This window comes from Salvelinus fontinalis, unplaced genomic scaffold (assembly GCF_029448725.1).
Source record: "Salvelinus fontinalis isolate EN_2023a unplaced genomic scaffold, ASM2944872v1 scaffold_0078, whole genome shotgun sequence".
Classification (NCBI taxonomy): Eukaryota; Metazoa; Chordata; class Actinopteri; order Salmoniformes; family Salmonidae; genus Salvelinus; species Salvelinus fontinalis.
Genome location: NW_026600287.1, coordinates 488,714 through 516,065, shown reverse-complemented (window position 1 = coordinate 516,065; position 27,352 = coordinate 488,714). Strand labels below are relative to the sequence as shown.

At 47.0% G+C, this 27,352-nt stretch overlaps 1 protein-coding gene across 4 annotated transcripts in view; it reads left to right on the top strand.

Moving 5' to 3' along the window:
* Positions 1–24,976: 24,976 nt before the first annotated feature.
* LOC129842951 (protein PHTF2-like) overlaps positions 24,977–27,352 on the top strand; it is a 66,007-nt gene continuing 63,631 nt past the window's right edge. For all 4 annotated transcript variants that reach the window (XM_055911668.1, XM_055911667.1, XM_055911666.1 and 1 more), the window contains exon 1: positions 24,977–25,087. In XM_055911668.1, coding sequence (XP_055767643.1) covers positions 25,043–25,087 — 45 coding nt within the window. In that variant the 5' untranslated portion in view covers positions 24,977–25,042. The remainder of the gene's footprint in view (positions 25,088–27,352) is intronic.

The following is a 27,352-nucleotide window of genomic DNA, read 5'->3' as shown; positions in this document are numbered from 1 at the left end:
TTTACTACACTGTCTCCAAGGGCACTTTACTACACTGTCTCCAAGGGCACTTTACTACACTGTCTCCAAGGGCACTTTGGATCAGCGTCTTGTTTTCACCATGTGGTCTACGATGGCACCCAGAGAGCCATTTAAAGCAGCATAGCCTAGTTCCAGACAGACACCAGGAATAGTCTTGGCCTGTATCCGAAATAGCAGCGTATTCCATATATAGTGCACTACTTTTGACCAGAGCCCTATATAGTGCACTACTTTTGACCAGAGCCCTATATAGTGCACTACTTTTGACCAGAGCCCTATATAGTGCACTACTTTTGACCAGAGCCCTATATAGTGCACTACTTTTGACCAGAGCCCTATATAGTGCACTACTTTTGACCAGAGCGCTGTATAGGCCTACGGTAGGCTCTGCTCCAGGGAACAGCCCCTTGAATAACCTGCAGCTCAAGACCTATTTATTGTTGCAGAGTTGCACTGGGTTAGAGGCTTATTGAGGCTTCTTCCATTCAATCCACAGAGATCTTCCCTACTCAGATGTAAAGGGAGGTTGATACGCGGTGCTGTGGCTGAGGTTAATACGCGGTGCTGTGGCTGAGGTTAATACGCGGTGCTGTGGCTGAGGTTAATACGCGGTGCTGTGGCTGAGGTTAATACGCGGTGCTGTGGCTGAGGTTAATACGCGGTGCTGTGGCTGAGGTTAATACGCGGCGGTGTGGCTGAGGTTAATACACGGCGGTGTGGCTGAGGTTAATACACGGTGCTGTGGCTGAGGTTAATACACGGTGCTGTGGCTGAGGTTAATACACGGTGCTGTGGCTGAGGTTAATACACGGTGCTGTGGCTGAGGTTAATACACGGTGCTGTGGCTGAGGTTAATACACGGTGCTGTGGCTGAGGTTAATAAGCGGTGCTGTTACCCTCTCTCTTTTTTTTGTGTGTGTGTGTGTGTGTGTGTGTGTGTGTGTGTGTGTGCAGGTAGCAGTATAACACCAGTCTCTCCATCATCAATGTAGCTCTCCAACCCTGTGTGTTACAGAGGGCATCATCAGTGTAGCAGTGACGTAGGCCCACATCCATCCATAGTCAGAGCTCTGTCTAACTATGCCCCAAAGAGAGAGAGAGAGAGAGAGAGAGAGTGTGTGTGTGTTACTACAACAGTGGCCTGAGGCTGCTCTGGACTGTGCTGACCACTCTGTCTCCCAGCTACTACAACAGTGGACTGAGGCTGCAGGGGAACTCGCTGCTCTGGACTGTGCTGACCACTCTGTCTCCCAGCTACTACAACAGTGGCCTGAGGCTGCTCTGGACTGTGCTGACCACTCTGTCTCCCAGCTACTACAACAGTGGCCTGAGGCTGCAGGGGAACTCGCTGCTCTGGACTGTGCTGACCACTCTGTCTCCCAGCTACTACAACAGTGGCCTGAGGCTGCTCTGGACTGTGCTGACCACTCTGTCTCCCAGCTACTACAACAGTGGCCTGAGGCTGCTCTGGACTGTGCTGACCACTCTGTCTCCCAGCTACTACAACAGTGGCCTGAGGCTGCTCTGGACTGTGCTGACCACTCTGTCTCCCAGCTACTACAACAGTGGCCTGAGGCTGCTCTGGACTGTGCTGACCACTCTGTCTCCCAGCTACTACAACAGTGGCCTGAGGCTGCAGGGGGAACTCGCTGCTCTGGACTGTGCTGACCACTCTGTCTCCCCGTTCCGTAATGCTGGCGCTGGCCAGGACATTCTCACCTTTACTGTTGCAGTACCTTCCCTTTACCAACACAATATCATCTATCACTCTGGTACCCTGCAAGCCAGGACCCATTCTGTATTCTAATGTGATGGAGTCCATTGTCCATGTTGTGATTGGCTGCTGTTCATACAAGGATGTGTACATTGCTGGACATGACCGTCTTGTTGACCTGACAGCCAGCAAGGTGAGACAAGTGGTCTCACCAACAGCAAACATGCAGAAGCATGAATCAGTTATCGAACCCCATTGCCCTTCATGGTTGTGAGGTCGGCAGTCCACTCACCAACCAAGAATTCACTAAATGGGACACAGACCCAACTGACTCTCTGCACGCAGAATTCTGCATAAATATGCTTTGTGTACAACGCAAAACCTCAAACAATGCAGAGAGGAATTAGGACGATACACGCTAGTTATCAACATCCAGAAAAGAGCTGTTAAATTCTACAACCACCTAAAAAGAAGCGATTCCCAAACCTTCCATAACAAAGCCATCACCTACAGAGAGATGAACCTGGAGAAGAGTCCCCTAAGCAAGCTGGTCCTGGGGCTCTGTTCACAAACACACCCCACAGAGCCCCAGGACAGCAACACAATTAGACCCAACCAAATCATGAGAAAACAAAAAGATAATTACTTGACACATTGGAAAGAATTAACAAAAAAACAGAGCAAACTAGAATGCTATTTGTCCCTAAACAGAGAGAACACAGTGGCAGAATACCTGACCACTGTGACTGACCCAAACTTAAGGAAAGCTTTGACTATGTACAGACTCAGTGAGCATAGCCTTGCTATTGAGAAAGGCCGCCGTAGGCAGACATGGCTCTCGAGAAGACAGTCTATGTGCTCACTGCCCACAAAATGAGGTGGAAACTGAGCTGCACTTCCTAACCTCCTGCCAAATGTATGACCACATTAGAGGCACATATTTCCCTCAGATTACACAGACCCACAAAGAATTTGAAAACAAATCAAGCATTGATAAACTCCCATATCTGTTAGGCGAAATACTGCAGTGTGCAAAAAAGATTTGTGGCCTGTTGCCATTAGAAAAGGTCAACCAGTGAAGAACAAACACCATTGTAAATACAACCTATATTTATGTTTATTTATTTTCCCTTTCATACTTTAACTATTTGCACATTGTTACAACACTGTACATTGTCAATAATATAACATTTGAAATGTCTCTTTTCTTAACTTTTGTAAGTGTAATGTTCACTAATGTTTCCCTTGTTCATTTCCCTTTTGTTTATTATCTACTTCACTTGCTTTGGCAACGTAAACATATGTTTCCCATGACAAAGCCCTTTGAATTGAATTAACAAGTAGAGACAGCGAGAGACTGACAGAGAGAGATTAGTAGAGAGAGAGACTGACAGAGAGAGACTGACAGAGAGAGACTGACAGAGAGAGACTGACAGAGAGAGACTGACAGAGAGAGACTGACAGAGAGAGATTAGTAGAGAGAGAGATTAGTAGAGAGAGAGATTAGTAGAGAGAGAGATTAGTAGAGAGAGACTGACAGAGAGATTAGTAGAGAGAGAGACTGACAGAGAGATTAGTAGAGAGAGAGACTGACAGAGAGATTAGTAGAGAGAGAGACTGACAGAGATTAGTAGAGAGAGAGACTGACAGAGAGATTAGTGGAGAGAGACTGACAGAGAGATTAGTGGAGAGAGACTGACAGAGATTAGTAGAGAGAGAGACTGACAGAGATTAGTAGAGAGAGAGAGAGACTGACAGAGAGAGATTAGTAGAGAGAGATTAGTAGAGAAAGAGACTGACAAAGAGATTAGTAGAGAGAGAGACTGACAGAGAGAGATTAGTAGAGAGAGAGACTGACAGAGAGAGATTAGTAGAGAGAGAGAGACTGACAGAGAGAGACTGTCAGAGAGAGATTAGTAGAGAGAGAGACTGTCAGAGAGAGATTAGTAGAGAGAGAGACTGACAGAGAGAGGTTAGTAGAGAGAGAGACTGACAGAGAGAATAGTAGAGAGAGAGATTAGTAGAGAGAGATACTGACAGAAAGAGATTCGTAGAGAGACTGACAGAGAGAGATTAGTAGAGAGAGATTAGTAGAGAGAGATTAGTAGAGAGAGAGATTAGTAGAGAGAGAGAGACTGACAAAGAGATTCGTAGAGAGAGAGACTGACAGAGAGAGATTCGTAGAGAGAGAGACTGACAGAGAGAGATTCGTAGAGAGAGAGACTGACAGAGAGAGATTCGTAGAGAGAGAGACTGACAGAGAGAGATTCGTAGAGAGAGAGACTGACAGAGAGAGATTAGTAGAGAGAGACTGACAGAGAGATTAGTAGAGAGAGAGACTGACAGAGAGATTAGTAGAGAGAGAGACTGACAGAGAGATTAGTAGAGAGAGAGACTGACAGAGAGATTAGTAGAGAGAGAGACTGACAGAGAGAGACTGACAGAGAGAGACTGACAGAGAGAGACTAGTAGAGAGAGACTAGTAGAGAGAGATTAGTAGAGAGAGATTAGTAGAGAGAGATTAGTAGAGCGAGAGACTGACAGAGATATTAGTAGAGGGATTAGTAGAGAGAGAGACAGTCAGAGAGAGACAGTCAGAGAGAGATTAGTAGCGAGAGAGATTAGTAGAGCGAGAGATTAGTAGAGAGACTGACAGAGAGATTAGTAGAGAGAGAGACTGACAGAGAGATTAGTAGAGAGAGACTTACAGAGAGAGAGACTGACAGAGATTAGTAGAGAGAGAGACTGACAGAGATTAGTAGAGAGAGAGACTGACAGAGAGAGAATAGTAGAGAGAGAGAGACTGACAGAGAGAATAGTAGAGAGAGAGAGACTGACAAAGAGAGAATAGTAGAGAGAGAGAGACTGACAGAGAGAGATTAGTAGAGAGAGAGATTGACAGAGAGAGATTAGTAGAGAGAGAGATTGACAGAGAGAGATTAGTAGAGAGAGAGAGACCATGTTCCCAACCAGAGGAGAGATAGAAACAGGAAGTGACACCACAGCTAGCTGGTCTTTAATTTAGCCTGCGACATAACCATGTGTGCATGGGAGTGTGGTGAGTAGTCGTGCAGACAGGAAACGAGCAGTAACCACACTGCTGACTATGCAGGGCCCTGCGCAGGGCTCTACCTCCAGACAGCCTTCTCATAGCAGCTCATCTCATTCTGCAGTCAGTCTGTTGGTCTGCAGTCTACTTCAGCTTTCGTCTATACATTTCTGTTTGGTGTGCTCTCTACTCAAAACATTACCCTAGTAATAAACCCTCTCTGCTGGGCCATGCTACAGAGATAGGGAAACATCCTAGATGACTAGGGAAACATCCTAGATGACTAGGGAAACATCCTAGATGACTAGGGAAACATCCTAGATGAATAGGGAAACATCCTAGATGAATAGGGAAACATCCTAGATGAATAGGGAAACATCCTAGATGACTAGGGAAACATCCTAGATGACTAGGGAAACATCCTAGATGAATAGGGAAACATCCTAGATGACTCCCAGGCACAGATGAGGAACCGCCGTGAGTTAAATGTAATATATTGTTTTTGCAGATTTTCAGATTGCTAAAACCCGTATTATTGGTGTCACTAGTAGTATTGTCTGTCCTCGGGTCATTGTAAAAAGCTCTTACCCAGCCTGTAAGCAGTGTTGGTAACCTGTGTAAACAGTGTGGTTGAGTGCTTGTGGTGGCATGCAGTGTTATGTAAAGTAGCCTGGAGAAATAGCTTTTAGCCTGGGCAGGAGGGAGGGAGGAGAAGACAAGCCCGGGGAGGAGGGAGGGAGGAGAAGACAAGCCCGGGGTGGAGGGAGGGAGGGAGGGAGGAGAAGACAAGCCCGGGGAGGAGGGAGGGAGGGAGGGAGGAGAAGACAAGCCCGGGGAGGAGGGAGGGAGGGAGGGAGGAGAAGACAAGCCCGGGGAGGAGGGAGGGAGGAGAAGACAAGCCCGGGGAGGAGGGAGGGAGGAGAAGACAAGCCCGGGGAGGAGGGAGGGAGGAGAAGACAAGCCCGGGGAGGAGGGAGGGAGGAGAAGACAAGCCCGGGGAGGAGGGAGGGAGGAGAAGACAAGCCCGGTGAGGAGGGAGGGAGGAGAAGACAAGCCTGGGGTGGAGGGAGGGAGGAGAAGACAAGCCTGGGGTGGAGGGAGGGAGGAGAAGACAAGCCTGGGGAGGAGGGAGGGAGGAGAAGACAAGCCTGGGGTGGAGGGAGGGAGGAGAAGACAAGCCTGGGGTGGAGGGAGGGAGGAGAAGACAAGCCTGGGGTGGAGGGAGGGAGGAGAAGACAAGCCTGGGGTGGAGGGAGGGAGGAGAAGACAAGCCTGGGGTGGAGGGAGGGAGGAGAAGACAAGCCTGGGGTGGAGGGAGGGAGGAGAAGACAAGCCTGGGGTGGAGGGAGGGAGGAGAAGACAAGCCTGGGGTGGAGGGAGGGAGGAGAAGACAAGCCTGGGGTGGAGGGAGGGAGGAGAAGACAAGCCACAGAGGGAAAGATGGGACTCTGTAAAAAACACCTCACTTCGCTCAAAGTGATTTTTGTAGTAACCTTAACCTAATTCTCCTAACCTGCTACGTTCATTCTTCTATCCCGTCTGCGTAATTCTCTTAACTTGCTACAAAAATGTACTTTTGGTGGTAGCTGTGTGGAAGTGGCGTGTTTTTAGGCTGTCCCAGGGAAAGAGAGAGGTTAAGGGACAAAGAGAGTGAGGGAAGATGAGTAGTACGATTCAATTTTAGTCCTGTATTGACTCGGGATTTCTTTAAAGCGTCCGGGTTAGTGTCCCTTTCCTTGAAAGCAGCAACTCTACCCTTTAGCTCACTGCGGATGTTGCCTGTAATCCATGACTTCTGGTTGGGGTATGTACGTACGGTCACTGTGGGGACGACGCCATCAATGCACTTATTGATGAAGCCGGTGACTTTGTATACTCCTCAATGCCATCGGATGAATCCAGGAAAATATTCCAGCAATATTCCTGCTAGCAAAACAGTCCTGTAGTTTAGCATCTGCGTCATCTGACCACTTCCGTATTGAGCGAGTCACTGCTACTTCCTGCTTTAATTTTTGCTTGTAAGCAGGAATCAGGAGGATAGAATTGTGGTCAGATTTACCAAATGGAGAGCTTTGTGCGTGTCTCTGTGTGTGGAGTAAAGGTGGTCTAGAGTTTTTTCCCTGGTTGCACATGTGACATGCTGCTAGAAATTAGTCAAAACAGATTTAAGTTTTACCTAAGTTAAAGTTGTCGGTTTGAAAACATCCTCTAACAGTGTCTAGATTGTACTATATGTATGGTGATTTAATACTGAGATTTTATTGTGATTCCATGTTCCAAACATATTGCTCACTATACAGTGCATTCGAAAAGTATTCAGACCCCTTGACTTTTTCCACATTTTGTTACGTTACAGCCCTATTCTAAAAAAAACATTAAAAAAAAAAAAATGTCATCATCAATCGACATACAATCCCGCATAATAACAAAGAAAAAAACAGGTTTTGAGAAAATGTTCCAATTTATTAAAAACACAAAAACAGAAATACTTACACGTTGGTCTTATTCATTCTTACATGGAGACTTTGGGAACCACCAAGACTCTTCCTAGAGCTGGCCGCCCGTCCAAACTGAGCAATCGGGAGAGAAGGGCCTTGGTCAGGGAGATGACCAAGAACCCGATGGTCACTTTGACAGAGCTCCAGAGTTCCTCTGTGGAGATGGGAGAACCTTCCAGAAGGACAACCATCTCTGCAGCACTCCACCAATCAGGCCTTTATGGTAGAGTAGCCACATGGAAGCCACTCCTCAGTGAAAGGAAAATGACAGCCCATTTTGGAGTTTGCAAAAAGGCTCCTTAAAGACTCTGACTGCAGGAAACCTGGTGCCATCCCTACAGTGAAGCATGGTGGTGGCACCATCCCTACAGTGAAGCATGGTGGTGGCACCATCCCTACAGTGAAGCATGGGGGTGGCAGCATCCCTACAGTGAAGCATGGGGGTGGCAGCATCCCTACAGTGAAGCATGGTGGTGGCAGCATCTCTACAGTGAAGCATGGGGGTGGCAGCATCCCTACAGTGAAGCATGGGGGTGGCAGCATCCCTACAGTGAAGCATGGTGGTGGCAGCATCCCTACAGTGAAGCATGGGGGTGGCAGCATCCCTACAGTGAAGCATGGTGGTGGCACCATCCCTACAGTGAAGCATGGGGGTGGCACCATCCCTACAGTGAAGCATGGTGGGGGCAGCATCTTGCTGTAGGGATGTTTTTCAGCGGCAGGGACTGGGAGACTAGTCAGGATCAAGGGAAAGATGAACGGAGCAAAGAACATGGAAATGTGTTTACTCACTATTTTTAAAAAGAAGATGGAGGACAAGCTATGAAGGAAAACTATTGGAGTTTTGGCACAGGTACAGGCAACTAGCGCAAAAATAATATAATGTGATATTGTCAAAGCGATACGATAAAATATATTGTCAAAAATAAAACCCTATACGTAACCATTTATTCCCCCCCCCCCCCCCCCCCCCCCCCCAATAACTAGGGTGTGTGTGTGTTCAGGGTTATTTCTGCAGTATTGATGAAGAGGGACATTGGGGGCAGCAGAGACACTGAATAAGTGAACGAATAGTATCTCTCTTCCTCTCGTCTCTCGCTCTCTTTATCTACCTCATCTCATCAAGACTAACAATGTCAGTCAGTGGGACACCTGAGATATCTACCAGCCCTCCACCACCTCCACCCAGCCCCTCTACCTTCCATCATGGGTGTCAGCAGGCCTAGGCTATCTTTATGTCACTTAGAGAGTGTCCTGTTGGTCTTCCATCATGGGTATCAGCAGGCCTAGCCTATCTTTTTGTCACTTAGAGAGTGTCCTGTTGGTCTTCCATCATGGGTATCAGCAGGCCTAGCCTATCTTTATGTCACTTAGAGAGTGTCCTGTTGGTCTTCCATCATGGGTATCAGCAGGCCTAGCCTATCTTTATGTCACTTAGAGAGTGTCCTGTTGGTCTTCCATCATGGGTATCAGCAGGCCTAGGCTATCTTTTTGTCACTTAGAGAGTGTCCTGTTGGTCTTCCATAATGGGTATCAGCAGGCCTAGGCTATCTCTGTCACTTAGAGAGTGCAACTTGAGTTGGGGGTCTTGTGGTGTAACTGGAGCTGGCGAGGGAATCAGCCTCCTACCTGATGAAAACATGTCCCCCCCCCCCCCACCCAGGATACCCCGCCAGCAACACCTCCCCCGCCGCTCATCGCTGGGGGGGTTGATCAGATGTCCCCCCCACTCCTCTAACACATTCACCTGGTTGCAGTCCAGAGATGCAGTCTTTCCATGTCATTAAAATGCACGGGAACAGGTAGCTGTGTTGGGTTTCCCCACTTTAACCAGCTACACGACCACTACAAAATGAGGGGATGCATTCTGACTGGTAATGCACCCCTCCTTATTTGAACAAGACACCCAGACCTGGAATACAACCCCAGTTGTACACTAGTCTGACAATGAAGTGATATGTTGTTTATGTCTGTGTGTAGCATAGTAGCTAGTGTTGTATTGTGTGATAGGCTGCCAGCAGGGTCCATTCTCTGTGTGTAGCATAGTAGCTAGTGTTGTATTATGTGATAGGCTGCCAGCAGGGTCAGTTCTCTGTCTGTGTGTAGCATAGTAGCTAGTGTTGTATTATGTGATAGGCTGCCAGCAGGGTCCATTCTCTGTCTGTGTGTAGCATAGTAGCTAGTGTTGTATTATGTGATAGGCTGCCAGCAGGGTCCATTCTCTGTCTGTGTGTAGCATAGTAGCTAGTGTTGTATTGTGTGATAGGCTGCCAGCAGGGTCCATTCTCTGTGTGTGTGTAGCATAGTAGCTAGTGTTGTATTGTGTGATAGGCTGCCAGCAGGGTCCATTCTCTGTCTGTGTGTAGCATAGTAGCTAGTGTTGTATTGTGTGATAGGCTGCCAGCAGGGTCCATTCTCTGTGTGTGTGTAGCATAGTAGCTAGTGTTGTATTGTGTGATAGGCTGCCAGCAGGGTCCATTCTCTGTCTGTGTGTAGCATAGTAGCTAGTGTTGTATTGTGTGATAGGCTGCCAGCAGGGTCCATTCTCTGTCTGTGTGTAGCATAGTAGCTAGTGTTGTATTGTGTGATAGGCTGCCAGCAGGGTCCATCCTCTGTCTGTGTAGTATAGTAGCTAGTGTTGTATTGTGTGATAGGCTGCCAGCAGGGTCCATTCTCTGTCTGTGTGTAGCATAGTAGCTAGTGTTGTATTATGTGATAGGCTGCCAGCAGGGTCCATTCTCTGTCTGTGTGTAGCATAGTAGCTAGTGTTGTATTGTGTGATAGGCTGCCAGCAGGGTCCATTCTCTGTGTGTGTGTAGCATAGTAGCTAGTGTTGTATTGTGTGATAGGCTGCCAGCAGGGTCCATTCTCTGTCTGTGTGTAGCATAGTAGCTAGTGTTGTATTGTGTGATAGGCTGCCAGCAGGGTCAGTTCTCTGTGTGTGTGTAGCATAGTAGCTAGTGTTGTATTGTGTGATAGGCTGCCAGCAGGGTCAGTTCTCTGTGTGTGTGTAGCATAGTAGCTAGTGTTGTATTGTGTGATAGGCTGCCAGCAGGGTCCATTCTCTGTCTGTGTGTAGCATAGTAGCTAGTGTTGTATTGTGTGATAGGCTGCCAGCAGGGTCAGTTCTCTGTGTGTGTGTAGCATAGTAGCTAGTGTTGTATTATGTGATAGGCTGCCAGCAGGGTCAGTTCTCTGTGTGTGTGTAGCATAGTAGCTAGTGTTGTATTATGTGATAGGCTGCCAGCAGGGTCCGTCCTCTGTCTGTGTGTAGCATAGTAGCTAGTGTTGTATTGTGTGATAGGCTGCCAGCAGGGTCCGTCCTCTGTCTGTGTAGTATAGTAGCTAGTGTTGTATTATGTGATAGGCTGCCAGCAGGGTCCGTCCTCTGTCTGTGTGTAGCTGTTCTGTTCAGCGTTTCAGAATTGTTTTCATAACATCTGTTTTATGTCATTCATTACACATCATTATGTAACTCTGTCACCTCCCACCTCCTGATTTGTAATCGGACTGACTTCCGACATTCTCTCTCTCAAATCAAAGGGCTTTATTGTCATGGGAAACATGTTTACATTGCCAAAGCAAGTGAAATAGATAATAAACAAAAGTGATATAAACAATAAAAAGTGAACAGCAAATAGTACACTCACAAAAGAATAAAGATATTTCAAATGTCATATGTCTATATACAGATGTGCAAATAGTCAAGGGAAAATAAATAAACATAAATATGGGTTGTATTTACAATGGTGTTTGTTCTTCACTGGTTGACCTTTTCTTGTGTCAACAGGTCACAAATCTTGCTGCTGTGATGCACACTGGTATTTCACCCAGTAGATATGGGAGTTTATCAAAATTGGATTTGTTTTGTAAATCTTTGTGGATCTGTATAATCTGAGGGAAATACAGTGGGGCAAAAAAGTATTTAGTCAGCCACCAATTGTGCAAGTTCTCCCACTTAAAAAGATGTGAGAGGCCTGTAATTTTCATCATAGGTACACTTCAACTATGACAGACAAAATTAGAAAAAAAAATCCAAAAATCACATTTAGTTTGGACAAACATGTAGTTTGATGTTCTGCTTTGCCCTGTCCAGAGTGATGTTCTGCTTTGCCCTGTCCAGAGTGATGTTCTGCTTTGCCCTGTCCAGAGTGATGTTCTGCTTTGCCCTGTCCAGAGTGATGTTCTGCTTTGCCCTGTCCAGAGTGATGTTCTGCTTTGCCCTGTCCAGAGTGATGTTCTGCTTTGCCCTGTCCAGAGTGATGTTCTGCTTTGCCCTGTCCAGAGTGATGTTCTGCTTTGCCCTGTCCAGAGTGATGTTCTGCTTTGCCCTGTCCAGAGTGATGTTCTGCTTTGCCCTGTCCAGAGTGATGTTCTGCTTTGCCCTGTCCAGAGTGATGTTCTGCTTTGCCCTGTCCAGAGTGATGTTCTGCTTTGCCCTGTCCAGAGTGATGTTCTGCTTTGCCCTGTCCAGAGTGATGTTCTGCTTTGCCCTGTCCAGAGTGATGTTCTGCTTTGCCCTGTCCAGAGTGATGTTCTGCTTTGCCCTGTCCAGAGTGATGTTCTGCTTTGCCCTGTCCAGAGTGATGTTCTGCTTTGTCCTGTCCAGAGTGATGTTCTGCTTTGCCCTGTCCAGAGTGATGTTCTGCTTTGTCCTGTCCAGAGTGATGTTCTGCTTTGCCCTGTCCAGAGTGATGTTCTGCTTTGCCCTGTCCAGAGTGATGTTCTGCTTTGCCCTGTCCAGAGTGATGTTCTGCTTTGCCCTGTCCAGAGTGATGTTCTGCTTTGCCCTGTCCAGAGTGATGTTCTGCTTTGCCCTGTCCAGAGTGATGTTCTGCTTTGTCCTGTCCAGAGTGATGTTCTGCTTTGCCCTGTCCAGAGTGATGTTCTGCTTTGCCCTGTCCAGAGTGATGTTCTGCTTTGTCCTGTCCAGAGTGATGTTCTGCTTTGCCCTGTCCAGAGTGATGTTCTGCTTTGCCCTGTCCAGAGTGATGTTCTGCTTTGCCCTGTCCAGAGTGATGTTCTGCTTTGCCCTGTCCAGAGTGATGTTCTGCTTTGCCCTGTCCAGAGTGATGTTCTGCTTTGCCCTGTCCAGAGTGATGTTCTGCTTTGTCCTGTCCAGAGTGATGTTCTGCTTTGCCCTGTCCAGAGTGATGTTCTGCTTTGCCCTGTCCAGAGTGATGTTCTGCTTTGCCCTGTCCAGAGTGATGTTCTGCTTTGCCCTGTCCAGAGTGATGTTCTGCTTTGCCCTGTCCAGAGTGATGTTCTGCTTTGCCCTGTCCAGAGTGATGTTCTGCTTTGCCCTGTCCAGAGTGATGTTCTGCTTTGCCCTGTCCAGAGTGATGTTCTGCTTTGCCCTGTCCAGAGTGATGTTCTGCTTTGCCCTGTCCAGAGTGATGTTCTGCTTTGCCCTGTCCAGAGTGATGTTCTGCTTTGCCCTGTCCAGAGTGATGTTCTGCTTTGCCCTGTCCAGAGTGATGTTCTGCTTTGCCCTGTCCAGAGTGATGTTCTGCTTTGCCCTGTCCAGAGTGATGTTCTGCTTTGCCCTGTCCAGAGTGATGTTCTGCTTTGCCCTGTCCAGAGTGATGTTCTGAAACCATAACACAATGATGAGGTAGCTAGACAAGGAGACCACCCTAGCTTGCAGTTAACACCCCAATGGTGTCAGAACAGTTAGAGGCCTGGCCCCTCGTCTGGTTCTCTGTCATTTCCACATCTACATTATTGACCTGTTTCAATCGGCAGTACTCCAACATACACACACTGAACTGCGCTGTCCTTGGCTGCAATGGAACCCAGATGGTTTTGATTGGCTGAACCTGAACACTCCTTCTCAGTCTGGTTCTCTCTCCTTTTTCATCCCTTTAACCCATCCAAGTAGCGGCACGTTGTAGAGATATTGGTGGTTTGATCTCTGGTAGTAAGTCACTGAGAGGAGAAGAGACGAGACTGAGAGGAGAAGAGACGAGACTGAGAGGAGGAGAAGCGATTGAGAGGAGGAGAAGCGACTGAGAGGAGGAGAAGCGACTGAGAGGAGGAGAAGCGACTGAGAGGAGGAGAAGCGACTGAGAGGAGGAGGAGAGGGAGAGAGGCTGAGAGGAGGAGGGAGAGAGGCTGAGAGGAGGAGGCGGGGGGCTGAGAGGAGGAGAGGCTGAGAGGAGGAAGGGGAGATGAGGGGTAGAGGCTGAGAGGAGGAGGAGGAGGAGAGGCTGAGAGGAGGAGGAGGAGAGGCTGAGAAGAGGCTGAGAGGAGGAAGGGGAGAGGAGTGGTAGAGGCTGAGAGGAGGGGGATGAGAGGCTGAGAGGAGGGGGATGAGAGGCTGAGAGGAGGAGGAGGAGGAGGAGGAGGAGGAGGAGGAGGAGAGGCTGAGAGGAGGAGGAGGAAAGGCTGTAGTGGACCTGTAGGTTTTAACTCCAACCCTGTTCCTGGAGAGATACCCTCCTGTAGGTTTTAACTCCAACCCTGTTCCTGGAGAGATAGCCTTCTGTAGGTTTTAACTCCAACCCTGTTCCTGGAGAGATAGCCTTCTGTAGGTTTTAACTCCAACCCTGTTCCTGGAGAGATAGCCTTCTGTAGGTTTTAACTCCAACCTTGTTCCTGGAGAGATACCCTCCTGTAGGTTTTAACTCCAACCCTGTTCCTGGAGAGATACCCTCCGGTAGGTTTTAACTCCAACCCTGTTCCTGGAGAGATACCCTCCGGTAGGTTTTAACTCCAACTCTGTTCCTGGAGAGATACCCTCCGGTAGGTTTTAACTCCAACTCTGTTCCTGGAGAGATACCCTCCGGTAGGTTTTAACTCCAACTCTGTTCCTGGAGAGATAGCCTTCTGTAGGGAGTAAGAGGTTCAGGAATCTATTTTTATGTTCCCCCACCGCCCGGTTTGTTATTCTGCCCTGACCTACTTACAGGTCCACTGAGAGACTGGTGAGAGTCCCAAACGTTACCCTATTCCCTATATAGTGTACTACTTTTAAACAGAGCCCTATGGACCCTGGTCAAAAGTAGTGCACTATTATAGGGGAATTGAGTGCCATTTGGACCTGAACCAGAAAGGTTTAGATCAGAGGAGTGAACATCCTATTATTAAAGCCAATTTCGTGGTGTCTTTCACTCTGTCTGTCTCTCTCTATAAAGGGACTGTGAGGCTGGGACACAGATCTGCCTCCATTTTAGGTTAGTTAAGCAGAAAAAGCTGAACTTGCCCCAACACCTAATCTGATAGTGAGGTGGTAGATGCTCAGCCTGCCATATGGCCCTGCTCAGGTACATACACACACACAGACAGACACACAGACAGACACACAGACACACACACACAGTTTCTAGAAGTCAGCTCAGACAGGCCCAGCTCAGACAGGCCCAGCTCAGACAGGCCCAGCTCAGACAGGCCCAGCTCAGACAGGCCCAGCTCAGACAGGCCCAGCTCAGACAGGCCCAGCTCAGACAGGCCCAGCTCAGACAGGCCCAGCTCCTGACCTCCCATCAGCAGCAGATATTTAAAATGGAACATTAAAGTGTTCATGCAACAAACCAAAACATGTATATTGAGTTTTACCGAATTGCATCGATTCGTTCCACTGATCAAACCGAATCATTTCAAACTAAACATATGGTTCCTGTATGGTATTGGAGCCCATGTATCTAGATGGTTATTGAATCGTTTCAAACTAAACATATGGTTCCTGTGTGGTATTGGAGCCCATGTATCTAGATGGTTATTGAATCGTTTCAAACTAAACATATGGTTCCTGTGTGGTATTGAAGCCCATGTATCTAGATGGTTATTGAATCGTTTCAAACTAAACATATGGTTCCTGTGTGGTATTGGAGCCCATGTATCTAGATGGTTAATGAATCATTTCAAACTAAACATATGGTTCCTGTATGGTATTGGAGCCCATGTATCTAGATGGTTAATGAATCGTTTCAAACTAAGCATATGGTTCCTGTGTGGTATTGGAGCCCATGTATCTAGATGGTTATTGAATCGTCTTGAAAGGAGAGATGTATATACCTAGTTATTTCTTATGTTTTCTACGTAAGAAAAAAGTTAAGAATATATTTGATTCTTGAAAATAAAGTTATTTGATTTCTTCTTGGAAATATTCTTAATTCCCAGATAGCAATCGTATTTAAGGAGAAATATAATACATTAAATAAGAACATATCCAGTATCCTTGTTGAGGAATAGCAACTTTTCTTTACATTCTTCTTACAGTCTAAAGTTAAGGGGAAAATGGCAGATAAGGTTTTGTGAATCCGGGTCCTGCTCCTCAAAATACCTGACAGTGTGACAGGTGGCAGGTAGCCTAGCGGTTAAGAGGTTGTGTTATTAGGGTGGCAGGTAGCCTAGCGGTTAAGAGGTTGTGTTATTAGGGTAGCAGGTAGCCTAGCGGTTAAGAGGTTGTGTTATTAGGGTAGCAGGTAGCCTAGCGGTTAATAGGTTGTGTTATTAGGGTGGCAGGTAGCCTAGCGGTTAAGAGGTTGTGTTATTAGGGTGGCAGGTAACCTAGCGGTTAAGAGGTTGTGTTATTAGGGTGGCAGGTAGCCTAGCGGTTAAGAGGTTGTGTTATTAGGGTGGCAGGTAGCCTAGCGGTTAAGAGGTTGTGTTATTAGGGTGGCAGGTAGCCTAGCGGTTAAGAGGTTGTGTTATTAGGGTGGCAGGTAGCCTAGCGGTTAAGAGGTTGTGTTATTAGGGTGGCAGGTAGCCTAGCGGTTAAGAGGTTGTGTTATTAGGGTGGAAGGTAGCCTAGCGGTTAAGAGGTTGTGTTATTAGGGTGGCAGGTAGCCTAGCGGTTAAGAGGTTGTGTTATTAGGGTGGCAGGTAGCCTAGCGGTTAAGAGGTTGTGTTATTAGGGTGGCAGGTAGCCTAGCGGTTAAGAGGTTGTGTTATTAGGGTGGCAGGTAGCCTAGCGGTTAAGAGGTTGTGTTATTAGGGTGGCAGGTAGCCTAGCGGTTAAGAGGTTGTGTTGTTAGGGTGGCAGGTAGCCTAGCGGTTAAGAGGTTGTGTTATTAGGGTGGCAGGTAGCCTAGCGGTTAAGAGGTTGTGTTGTTAGGGTGGCAGGTAGCCTAGCGGTTAAGAGGTTGTGTTATTAGGGTGGCAGGTAGCCTAGCGGTTAAGAGGTTGTGTTATTAGGGTGGCAGGTAGCCTAGCGGTTAAGAGGTTGTGTTATTAGGGTGGCAGGTAGCCTAGCGGTTAATAGGTTGTGTTATTAGGGTGGCAGGTAGCCTAGCGGTTAAGAGGTTGTGTTATTAGGGTGGCAGGTAGCCTAGCGGTTAAGAGGTTGTGTTATTAGGGTGGCAGGTAGCCTAGCGGTTAAGAGGTTGTGTTATTAGGGTGGCAGGTAGCCTAGCGGTTAAGAGGTTGTGTTATTAGGGTGGCAGGTAGCCTAGCGGTTAAGAGGTTGTGTTGTTAGGGTGGCAAGTAGCCTAGCGGTTAAGAGGTTGTGTTGTTAGGGTGGCAGGTAGCCTAGCGGTTAAGAGGTTGTGTTATTAGGGTGGCAGGTAGCCTAGCGGTTAAGAGGTTGTGTTATTAGGGTGGCAGGTAGCCTAGCGGTTAAGAGGTTGTGTTATTAGGGTGGCAGGTAGCCTAGCGGTTAAGAGGTTGTGTTATTAGGGTGGCAGGTAGCCTAGCGGTTAAGAGGTTGTGTTATTAGGGTGGCAGGTAGCCTAGCGGTTAAGAGGTTGTGTTATTAGGGTGGCAGGTAGCCTAGCGGTTAAGAGGTTGTGTTATTAGGGTGGCAGGTAGCCTAGCGGTTAAGAGGTTGTGTTATTAGGGTGGCAGGTAGCCTAGCGGTTAAGAGGTTGTGTTATTAGGGTGGCAGGTAGCCTAGCGGTTAAGAGGTTGTGTTATTAGGGTGGCAGGTAGCCTAGCGGTTAAGAGGTTGTGTTATTAGGGTGGCAGGTAGCCTAGCGGTTAAGAGGTTGTGTTATTAGGGTGGCAGGTAGCCTAGCGGTTAAGAGGTTGTGTTATTAGGGTGGCAGGTAGCCTAGCGGTTAAGAGGTTGTGTTATTAGGGTGGCAGGTAGCCTAGCGGTTAAGAGGTTGTGTTATTAGGGTGGCAGGTAGCCTAGCGGTTAAGAGGTTGTGTTATTAGGGTGGCAGGTAGCCTAGCGGTTAAGAGGTTGTGTTATTAGGGTGGCAGGTAGCCTAGCGGTTAAGAGGTTGTGTTATTAGGGTGGCAGGTAGCCTAGCGGTTAAGAGGTTGTGTTATTAGGGTGGCAGGTAGCCTAGCGGTTAAGAGGTTGTGTTATTAGGGTTACTAGGTGTCCCCTTTCCCAGTAATATTTAGCCCTAACTGTAACTGAATGAGTTGACCTGAAGGTAACCCAGAATTAACATTTTGTGTAATTTGGTCAGATTACATTGTCAATCCACAAGAGATTAACCTGAAGGTAGTGTTTATAGGGATACTGCTGTTATTTGTTTTTTGAGTGAGATATGAGGGGATGTGCTGCACACACACACACACACACACACACACACACACACACAAGCCTTGTCTCGGCTCCCCTGTGTGTGTGTGTGTGTGTGTGTTCTATAGAGTTAACACAGAACCCTTGGCAAGTAGCAAGACTCCTCAACATAACAGGAGATGTTTTTGGGAACGCTCCTTGTGAACCGTCCAGGTTTTCCTGGCCTGGTTTTGTTTTCCTGTGTAGTTCTCTGGATGACGCTGTGGAACAGGGGTGTGTGTGTGTGTGTGTGTGTGTGTGTGTGTGTGTGTGTGTGTGTGTGTGATTGCTTGGCCCATACAGTGTTGTCACTAAGGAGTAGCTAGGTCTAATCCTACTGTGATTATTGTAACCGACCATCAGCCAAACCAGCAGCTTTAGACTCCAAAACAGCTGAGGAGGTTGTTGTTGACTGGCTGTAACCAGAGCCAGGATAGTCTACATATAGACAAGTGAATAATGACTGGTTGTACCAGAGCCAGGATAGTCTACATATAGCCAAGTGAATAATGACTGGTTGTACCAGAGCCAGGATAGTCTACATATAGCCAAGTGAATAATGACTGGCTGTACCCAGAGCCAGGGTAGTCTACATATAGCCAAGTGAATAATGACTGGCTGTAACCAGAGCCAGGATAGTCTACATATAGACAAGTGAATAATGACTGGCTGTAACCAGAGCCAGGATAGTCTACATATAGACAAGTGAATAATGACTGGCTGTAACCAGAGCCAGGATAGTCTACATATAGACAAGTGAATAATGACTGGCTGTAACCAGAGCCAGGATAGTCTACATATAGGCAAGTGAATAATGACTGGCTGTACCAGAGCCAGGATAGTCTACACATAGGCAAGTGAATAATGACTGGCTGTAACCAGAGCCAGGATAGTCTACATATAGACAAGTGAATAATGACTGGCTGTACCAGAGCCAGGATAGTCTACATATAGACAAGTGAATAATGACTGGCTGTACCAGAGCCAGGGTAGTCTACATATAGGCAAGTGAATAATGACTGGTTGGGGATTTGAGTTTTTATTTGGATTAATCCGGCATGAGTGAAAACCAACATGCAACATAGACATTATTTAGGGATTTCTTTCTGAGCAGACTAAATGATGACATTTAATCTCTTTAAAGCAACAGTATCATTTCTGGATGAAAGGGGGCTTAGCTAGAGAGAACAGGCAATTACCTGAAATACTGGGAATCACGTTCAGATTTATCCCAGGTAGCCTAACTCTGTCTCACTGTCTCCTCAACACTCCTTCAGCGAGTAGCTCGTAAAATGAAAACCCCTGCAGTAAAAACACTCATCACAGAATAAGTGAAAGGCCTTCTGCTCGCGGACCGGGGTGTCCAGTCAATGTGTGTGAATGTGTGTTCATCGTTGTGAATGTGTGGGGCAGTGTGAGAGAGTGTTTGAGTGTGTTAATGAAGCTACAGACTACAGGCTGAAGTCCTCCTCTGTCTGATTATAAATATTAGCTATCTGTCTTGCATTTATGAGGCCAGCAAACATGTTCCTCACACACCAGGAAGGTATTTCTCCAACATTATAATGAAAAAGTGTCACACACTTTATGCGCTTTCGGTAAACTGATTGCGTCCAGACTGAGGAGAAATCCTCACACAATGCATCCCTGACCACCCCTGAAATGGTCAGACAGATCTGAACACAAGCAGACCACGATGTGACTTTTGTGGGTCGAGACCCGTCTTTTCAATGCGATCTTCGTATTCTGATTGCAGAAGTCGCATGTAAGTGTCAAGTGTAGACACGACCAGAGAGACAGTGATCTCAGTCTACGATGCTACAGTCTCTCTTGTTCTATTAGCGCTGCTGGCTCACTGTGTGATGCTACAGTCTCTCTTGTTCTATTAGCGCTGCTGGCTCACTGTGTGATGCTACAGTCTCTCTTGTTCTATTAGCTCTGCTGGCTCACTGTGTGATGCTACAGTCTCTCTTGTTCTATTAGCTCTGCTGGCCCACTGTGTGATGCTACAGTCTCTCTTGTTCTATTAGCGCTGCTGGCTCACTGTGTGATGCTACAGTCTCTCTTGTTCTATTAGCGCTGCTGGCTCACTGTGTGATGCTACAGTCTCTCTTGTTCTATTAGCTCTGCTGGCTCACTGTGTGATGCTACAGTCTCTCTTGTTCTATTAGCGCTGCTGGCTCACTGTGTGATGCTACAGTCTCTCTTGTTCTATTAGCGCTGCTGGCTCACTGTGTGATGCTACAGTCTCCCTTGTTCTATTAGTGCTGCTGGCTCACTGTGTGATGCTACAGTCTCTCTTGTTCTATTAGCGCTGCTGGCTCACTGTGTGATGCTACAGTCTCTCTTGTTCTATTAGCTCTGCTGGCTCACTGTGTGATGCTACAGTCTCTCTTGTTCTATTAGCGCTGCTGGCTCACTGTGTGATGCTACAGTCTCTCTTGTTCTATTAGCTCTGCTGGCTCACTGTGTGGTGCTACAGTCTCTCTTGTTCTATTAGCTCTGCTGGCTCACTGTGTGATGCTACAGTCTCTCTTGTTCTATTAGCGCTGCTGGCTCACTGTGTGATGCTACAGTCTCTCTTGTTCTATTAGCGCTGCTGGCTCACTGTGTGATGCTACAGTCTCTCTTGTTCTATTAGCTCTGCTGGCTCACTGTGTGATGCTACAGTCTCTCTTGTTCTATTAGCGCTGCTGGCTCACTGTGTGATGCTACAGTCTCTCTTGTTCTATTAGCTCTGCTGGCTCACTGTGTGGTGCTACAGTCTCTCTTGTTCTATTAGCTCTGCTGGCTCACTGTGTGGTGCTACAGTCTCTCTTGTTCTATTAGCGCTGCTGGCTCACTGTGTGGCATCATAGATATAAACAGCTCTGTTCTGTTTAGTCCTCCTGAACCGGATGCCAGGTGCCGCCTGGGGACTAGGCGTCTACCTCGTATGTCATCACTACAGATCACTGTGGTCTGATTCTCTGGCGTCAGTTTATCTACCTCTCAAAGCTCGGTTCTTAAGCCGCAAAGACACGGAAGCTGTGTGTTTTGAAGTGGAGGATCTCCTTTTGATGTCGTTGCCAGGTGTGTGCGCACACACACACACACACACACACACACACACACACACACACACACACACACACACACACACACAGAGAGAGAGAAATAGAGCAGAAGGATTGGACTGGGAGGAGCATCCTAGCAACAGTGTAATCAGTCAGGAATGAGACCTCTCTTTAAGAAAAACAAGACATTTCCTACTAGCTATAAATAGTCTCTGTGAGAAATAGTATTTATATTCTAGGAACACCACTTTCTTCCTGGACCACTGCAGTTCTATGGAGGGGAACCAACTTCCATCAGACCTGGGGTGAAATAACATTTGTTTCCTTCCAACTAACTCTGCTGCACTTGACTACGCTTGACTGGTGGAATATAATCGTCCCAAAAGTGTCAACCCATTACACCGCCCCATCTAGCACACAATGCCAGGCTCAATCAAACACTGAAGGTGGAAAAGACTCATCACAGAATGTGTGTGTGCTGAACGAGATGCGGTGTCACACAGATATTGTGCAGAGCCAGAAGAAAAAAGGCCCCACCCAGAAACATCTGCTCATCAGATAAAGACTTTAAACATCATAGTGTACTTAGAAACGTCCGAGTGTACTTAGAAACGTCCGAGTGTACTTAGAAACGTCCGAGTGTACTTAGAAATGTCCGAGTGTACTTAGAAATGTCCGAGTGTACTTGAAACGTCCGAGTGTACTTGAAACGTCCGAGTGTACTTGAAACGTCCGAGTGTACTTGAAACGTCCGAGTGTACTTGAAACGTCCGAGTGTACTTGAAACGTCCGAGTGTACTTGAAACGTCCGAGTGTACTTGAAACGTCCGAGTGTACTTGAAACGTCCGAGTGTACTTGAAACGTCCGAGTGTACTTAGAAACGGCCGAGTGTACTTAGAAACGGCCGAGTGTACTTAGAAACGGCCGAGTGTACTTAGAAACGGCCGAGTGTACTTAGAAACGGCCGAGTGTACTTAGAAACGGCCGAGTGTACTTAGAAACGGCCGAGTGTACTTAGAAACGGCCGAGTGTACTTAGAAACGGCCGAGTGTACTTAGAAACGGCCGAGTGTACTTGAAACCATCGTAGTGTTGAAACAGTACCTAGAGCAGGGTTTCCCAAACTCAACACTGTCAGATGGAAAGAGCAGGCTGTTCGACAATTGACATCCATTACGATCTTGACAGCTTATGAGCTGCACTATAAATATCTCCCAAGATGGCGTAGCAGTCGGACGTGTGCTTGTCTTGTCCCGTGTAAATAATTTCTTTGTTTTTTTCCCGTATATATTTTAATCTCACTTTCCATCTACGAACTGAATATTCTTTCCTGCAACCCGCCTCACCCAATGTGGTACGGATCTGCTATCTCTATACTTTATAACTGGAGCCTCCATCAGACGCTAGCCAGCTAACTAGCTACTAGTCATTGTTAGTCACTGATAACTGTCTTCACCTTTAGCTCAGACACCAGCCAGCTTTAGCTCGGTCAATACCTGCCAGTCTGCACAGCGCGATATCAACCCAGAGCATATCGGACTGCTTTTCTCTACCACATCACCGGATTCCTGCCGCATGCTCTGGACCATTACACCGGATCATCGCAGCTAGCTAGCTGCAACCGAGTGGCTATTGTTGGCTAACGCCTCTGTCACGAAGCAAACACCAGTTAGCCTTGAGCTAGCCTGGAGCTAGGCCCATCTCCCGGCTAGCCAACGAAGAAGACCACCTAATTCCTGGGCAACAACACCTCTTTTGCCAATTGGCCTGGACCCTTTATTGTCGACACGGAGCCCTGCCGATCCATCACGACTGCTCTGCCGACGTAATTGTCTCGCCCCGGCGCGCTAGCTTTCTGAATGCCGTGTCTCCCGCTCGCCTAGCGTAGTAGCGACTACCGAACGGCCCCCTGACTTACCTATTGCTGCTCATTGGGCCCTATGATCACTCGGCTACACAGCTGATGCTTGCTGGATTGTTCACTAACACGGCACCTCAGCCACGCTCAAGGTCCTAAACAATATCATAACCGCCATCGATAAAAGACAGTACTGTGCAGCCGTCTTCATCGACCTGGCCAAGGCTTTCGACTCTGTCAATCATTGCATTCTTATCGGCCGACTCAATAGCCTTGGTTTCTCAAATGACTGCCTCGCCTGGTTCACCAACTACTTCTCAGATAGAGTTCAGTTTGTCAATTCAGAGGGCCTGTTTTTCGGACCTCTGGCACTCTCTATGGGGGTGCCACAGGGTTCAATTCTCGGACCAACTCTTTTCTCTGTATACATCAATGATGTCGCTCTTGCTGATTCTCTGATCCACCTCTATGCAGACGACACCATTCTGTATACTTCTTCTTTGGACACTGTGTGTTAAAAAACCTCCAAACTAGTTTCAGTGCCATACAACACTCCTTCCGTGGCCTCCAACTGCTCTTAAATGAAAGTAAAACTAAATGCATGCCCTTCAACCGATCGCTGCCCGCACCCGCCCGCCTGTCAGTTCTGACTTAGAATATGTGGACAACTACAAATACCTAGGTGTCTGGTTAGACTTTAAACTCTCCTTCCAGACTCACATTAAGCATCTCCAATCCAAAATTACATCTAGAATCGGCTTCCTATTTCACAACAAAGCCTCCTTCACTCATGCTGCCAAACATACCCTCGTAAAACTGACTATCCTACCGATGCTTGGCTTCGGCAATGTCATTTACAAAAAAAGCCCTGCCTTATCTCAGCTCACTGGTCACCATAGCAACACCCACCGGTAGCCCTGTTATGAGCCTGACACACAAAGACACGCCTGTTCAGACACACACACACACACACACACAGATGCCCGTACACACACACACACACAAACACACACCCGTACACAGACGCACGCACGTACACACACAGACACCCGTACACACACACACGTACACACACACACCCACACACCTGCACACACACCTGAATGCAGGCCTCGAGAAATGTCAAGCAACACTCATCTGTTTAGAGAGAGACTGACTCCCCTTCACATAACAGCCCATCTGTTTAGAGAGAGACTGACTCCCCTTCACATAACAGCCCATCTGTTTAGAGAGAGACTGACTCCCCTTCACATAACAGCCCATCTGTTTAGAGAGAGAGCGAGAGACTGACTCCCCTTCACATAACAGCCCATCTGTTTAGAGAGAGACTGACTCCCCTTCACATAACAGCCCATCTGTTTAGAGAGAGAGAGACTGACTCCCCTTCACATAACAGCTCATCTGTTTAGAGAGAGACTGACTCCCCTTCACATAACAGCCCATCTGTTTAGAGAGAGACTGACTCCCCTTCACATAACAGCCCATCTGTTTAGAGAGAGACTGGCTCCCCTTCACATAACAGCCCATCTGTTTAGAGAGAGACTGACTCCCCTTCACATAACAGCCCATCTGTTTAGAGAGAGACTGGCTCCCCTTCACATGACAGCCCATCTGTTTAGAGAGAGACTGACTCCCCTTCACATAACAGCCCATCTGTTTAGAGAGAGACTGACTCCCCTTCACATAACAGCCCATCTGTTTAGAGAGAGACTGACTCCCCTTCACATAACAGCCCATCTGTTTAGAGAGAGAGAGAGACTGACTCCCCTTCACATAACAGCCCATCTGTTTAGAGAGAGACTGACTCCCCTTCACATAACAGCCCATCTGTTTAGAGAGAGAGAGAGACTGGCTCCCCTTCACATAACAGCCCATCTGTTTAGAGAGAGAGACTAACTCCCCTCAGTCTGAGCTCTGACCAGACTAGCTTCTCTGCTGACCGTTCTGTGTGTCTGGTATTGAATATGAATAGGATGGTGGCAGCAACACAGCCCTGCCAGCTTCCTGATTAGCTTCTCTACTTCGTGTGTGTGTGTGTGTGTGTGTATATGTCGCGGGAGCCAAGGTACTGTCAAGAGAGACTGCCTATTCCTCTCAAAGGCTCGCCTCACTATTAATGAGGTGTGTGTGTGTGTGTGTGTGTGTGTGTGTGTGTGTGTGTGTGTGTGTGTGTGTGTGTGTGTGTGTGTGTGTGTGTGTGTGTGTGTGTGTGTGTGTGTGTGTGTGTGTGTGTGTGATGTCACAGAGCATGACACACCTGCCCAGCAGGTAGAGGCTTTAAAAGCTATGCGAAGCAACACAGACTCCTCATTGACTGATCTCTCTCTCTCTCTCTCGTTCTCTCCGTTTTACAGCCTAAAATGCCCCAGCTGGTGACCTCTGACATGTAAATGGCGTCCAAAGTGCGAGATGCTGTGGTGTGGTACCAGAAGAAGGTAAGAATCCTCTTGTTTCTGTTGTATTTACCTACTTTGATTGCTTGATTCTTTCCAACAGGATTCCGTGTCTATTTTACCTCAGAGGAGTGAAGAGAGAGACAATAAACACTGTTGACAGACAGACAGACGGTGGTTTTATAGGTTTACCTGTTGACAGACAGACAGACAGACAGACAGACAGACAGACAGACAGACAGACAGACAGACAGACAGACAGACAGACAGACAGACAGACAGACAGACGGTGGTTTTATAGGTTTACCTGTTAACAGACAGACAGACAGTTGTTTTTATAGGGTTACCTGCTGTTAACAGACAGACAGTTGTTTTTATAGGGTTACCTGCTGTTAACAGACAGACAGTTGTTTTTATAGGGTTACCTGCTGTTAACAGACAGACAGTTGTTTTTATAGGGTTACCTGTTAACAGACAGACAGTTGTTTTTATAGGGTTACCTGCTGTTAACAGACAGACAGTTGTTTTTATAGGGTTACCTGCTGTTAACAGACAGACAGACAGTTGTTTTTATAGGGTTACCTGCTGTTAACAGACAGACAGACAGTTGTTTTTATAGGGTTACCTGCTGTTAACAGACAGACAGACAGTTGTTTTTATAGGGTTACCTGCTGTTAACAGACAGACAGACAGTTGTTTTTATAGGGTTACCTGCTGTTAACAGACAGACAGTTGTTTTTATAGGGTTACCTGCTGTTAACAGACAGACAGTTGTTTTATAGGGTTACCTGCTGTTAACAGACAGACAGACAGACAGTTGTTTTATAGGGTTACCTGCTGTTAACAGACAGACAGACAGTTGTTTTTATAGGGTTACCTGCTGTTAACAGACAGACAGACAGTTGTTTTTATAGGGTTACCTGCTGTTAACAGACAGACAGACAGTTGTTTTTATAGGGTTACCTGCTGTTAACAGACAGACAGTTGTTTTATAGGGTTACCTGCTGTTAACAGACAGACAGACAGTTGTTTTATAGGGTTACCTGCTGTTAACAGACAGACAGACAGTTGTTTTATAGGGTTACCTGCTGTTAACAGACAGACAGACAGTTGTTTTTATAGGGTTACCTGCTGTTAACAGACAGACAGACAGTTGTTTTTATAGGGTTACCTGTTAACAGACAGACAGACAGTTGTTTTTATAGGGTTACCTGCTGTTAACAGACAGACAGACAGTTGTTTTTATAGGGTTACCTGCTGTTAACAGTCAGACAGACAGTTGTTTTTATAGGGTTACCTGCTGTTAACAGACAGACAGTTGTTTTTATAGGGTTACCTGCTGTTAACAGACAGACAGACAGTTGTTTTTATAGGGTTACCTGCTGTTTCAGTTTGAGTTTAGACCAGTGTCATTTTATGACCGTTTTAATACCGGAGTCATTTTTTTTTAGCTGTAGGCTTTGTAACCAAGCAACACACAGTAAGCCTGTCCTTATGCTGAGGTCTGTAGCACTGATGTAACAGAGCCCTGGTGCTGGACGGACAGACAGACACAGTAAGCCTGTCCTCATGCTGAGGTCTGTAACACTGAGGTAACAGAGCCCTGGTGCTGGACGGACAGACAGACACAGTAAGCCTGTCCTTATGTTGAGGTCTGTAGCACTGATGTAACAGAGCCCTGGTGCTGGACAGACAGACAGACAGACAGACAGACAGACAGACAGACACAGTAAGCCTGTCCTTATGCTGAGGTCTGTAACACTGATGTAACAGAGCCCTGGTGCTGGACAGACAGACAGACACAGTAAGCCTGTCCTTATGCTGAGGTCTGTAACACTGATGTAACAGAGCCCTGGTGCTGGACGGACAGACACACACACACAGACGGAAGCTATTATTAATGTTGTTGTGTACCTCTCTGTGTCCTGCCTGCGTCCTTCACTGTGGTTGACCCGACCGCTCAGTACCGTCTACATTACATCATAGACAACAGCCCGGTCCTCAGTGGGATGAAAACAGAACCGGTTTTATTCTGGTCAAGAAACATATTTATACGTGTTTTAGTTGATTGATACAGTAATACTCTAAATATTTGTATGTGTAACTTCTTCTATTCAGGCTAGATGATTACTGCTGTTGTCTGTTACTAGTTAGGGATAAGAGGGGAAGGCCTGTATGAGTCTATTGGTCTGTTACTAGTTAGGGATAAGAGGGGAAGGCCTGTATGAGTCTATTGGTCTGTTACTAGTTAGGGATAAGAGGGGAAGGCCTGTATGAGTCTATTGGTCTGTTACTAGTTAGGGATAA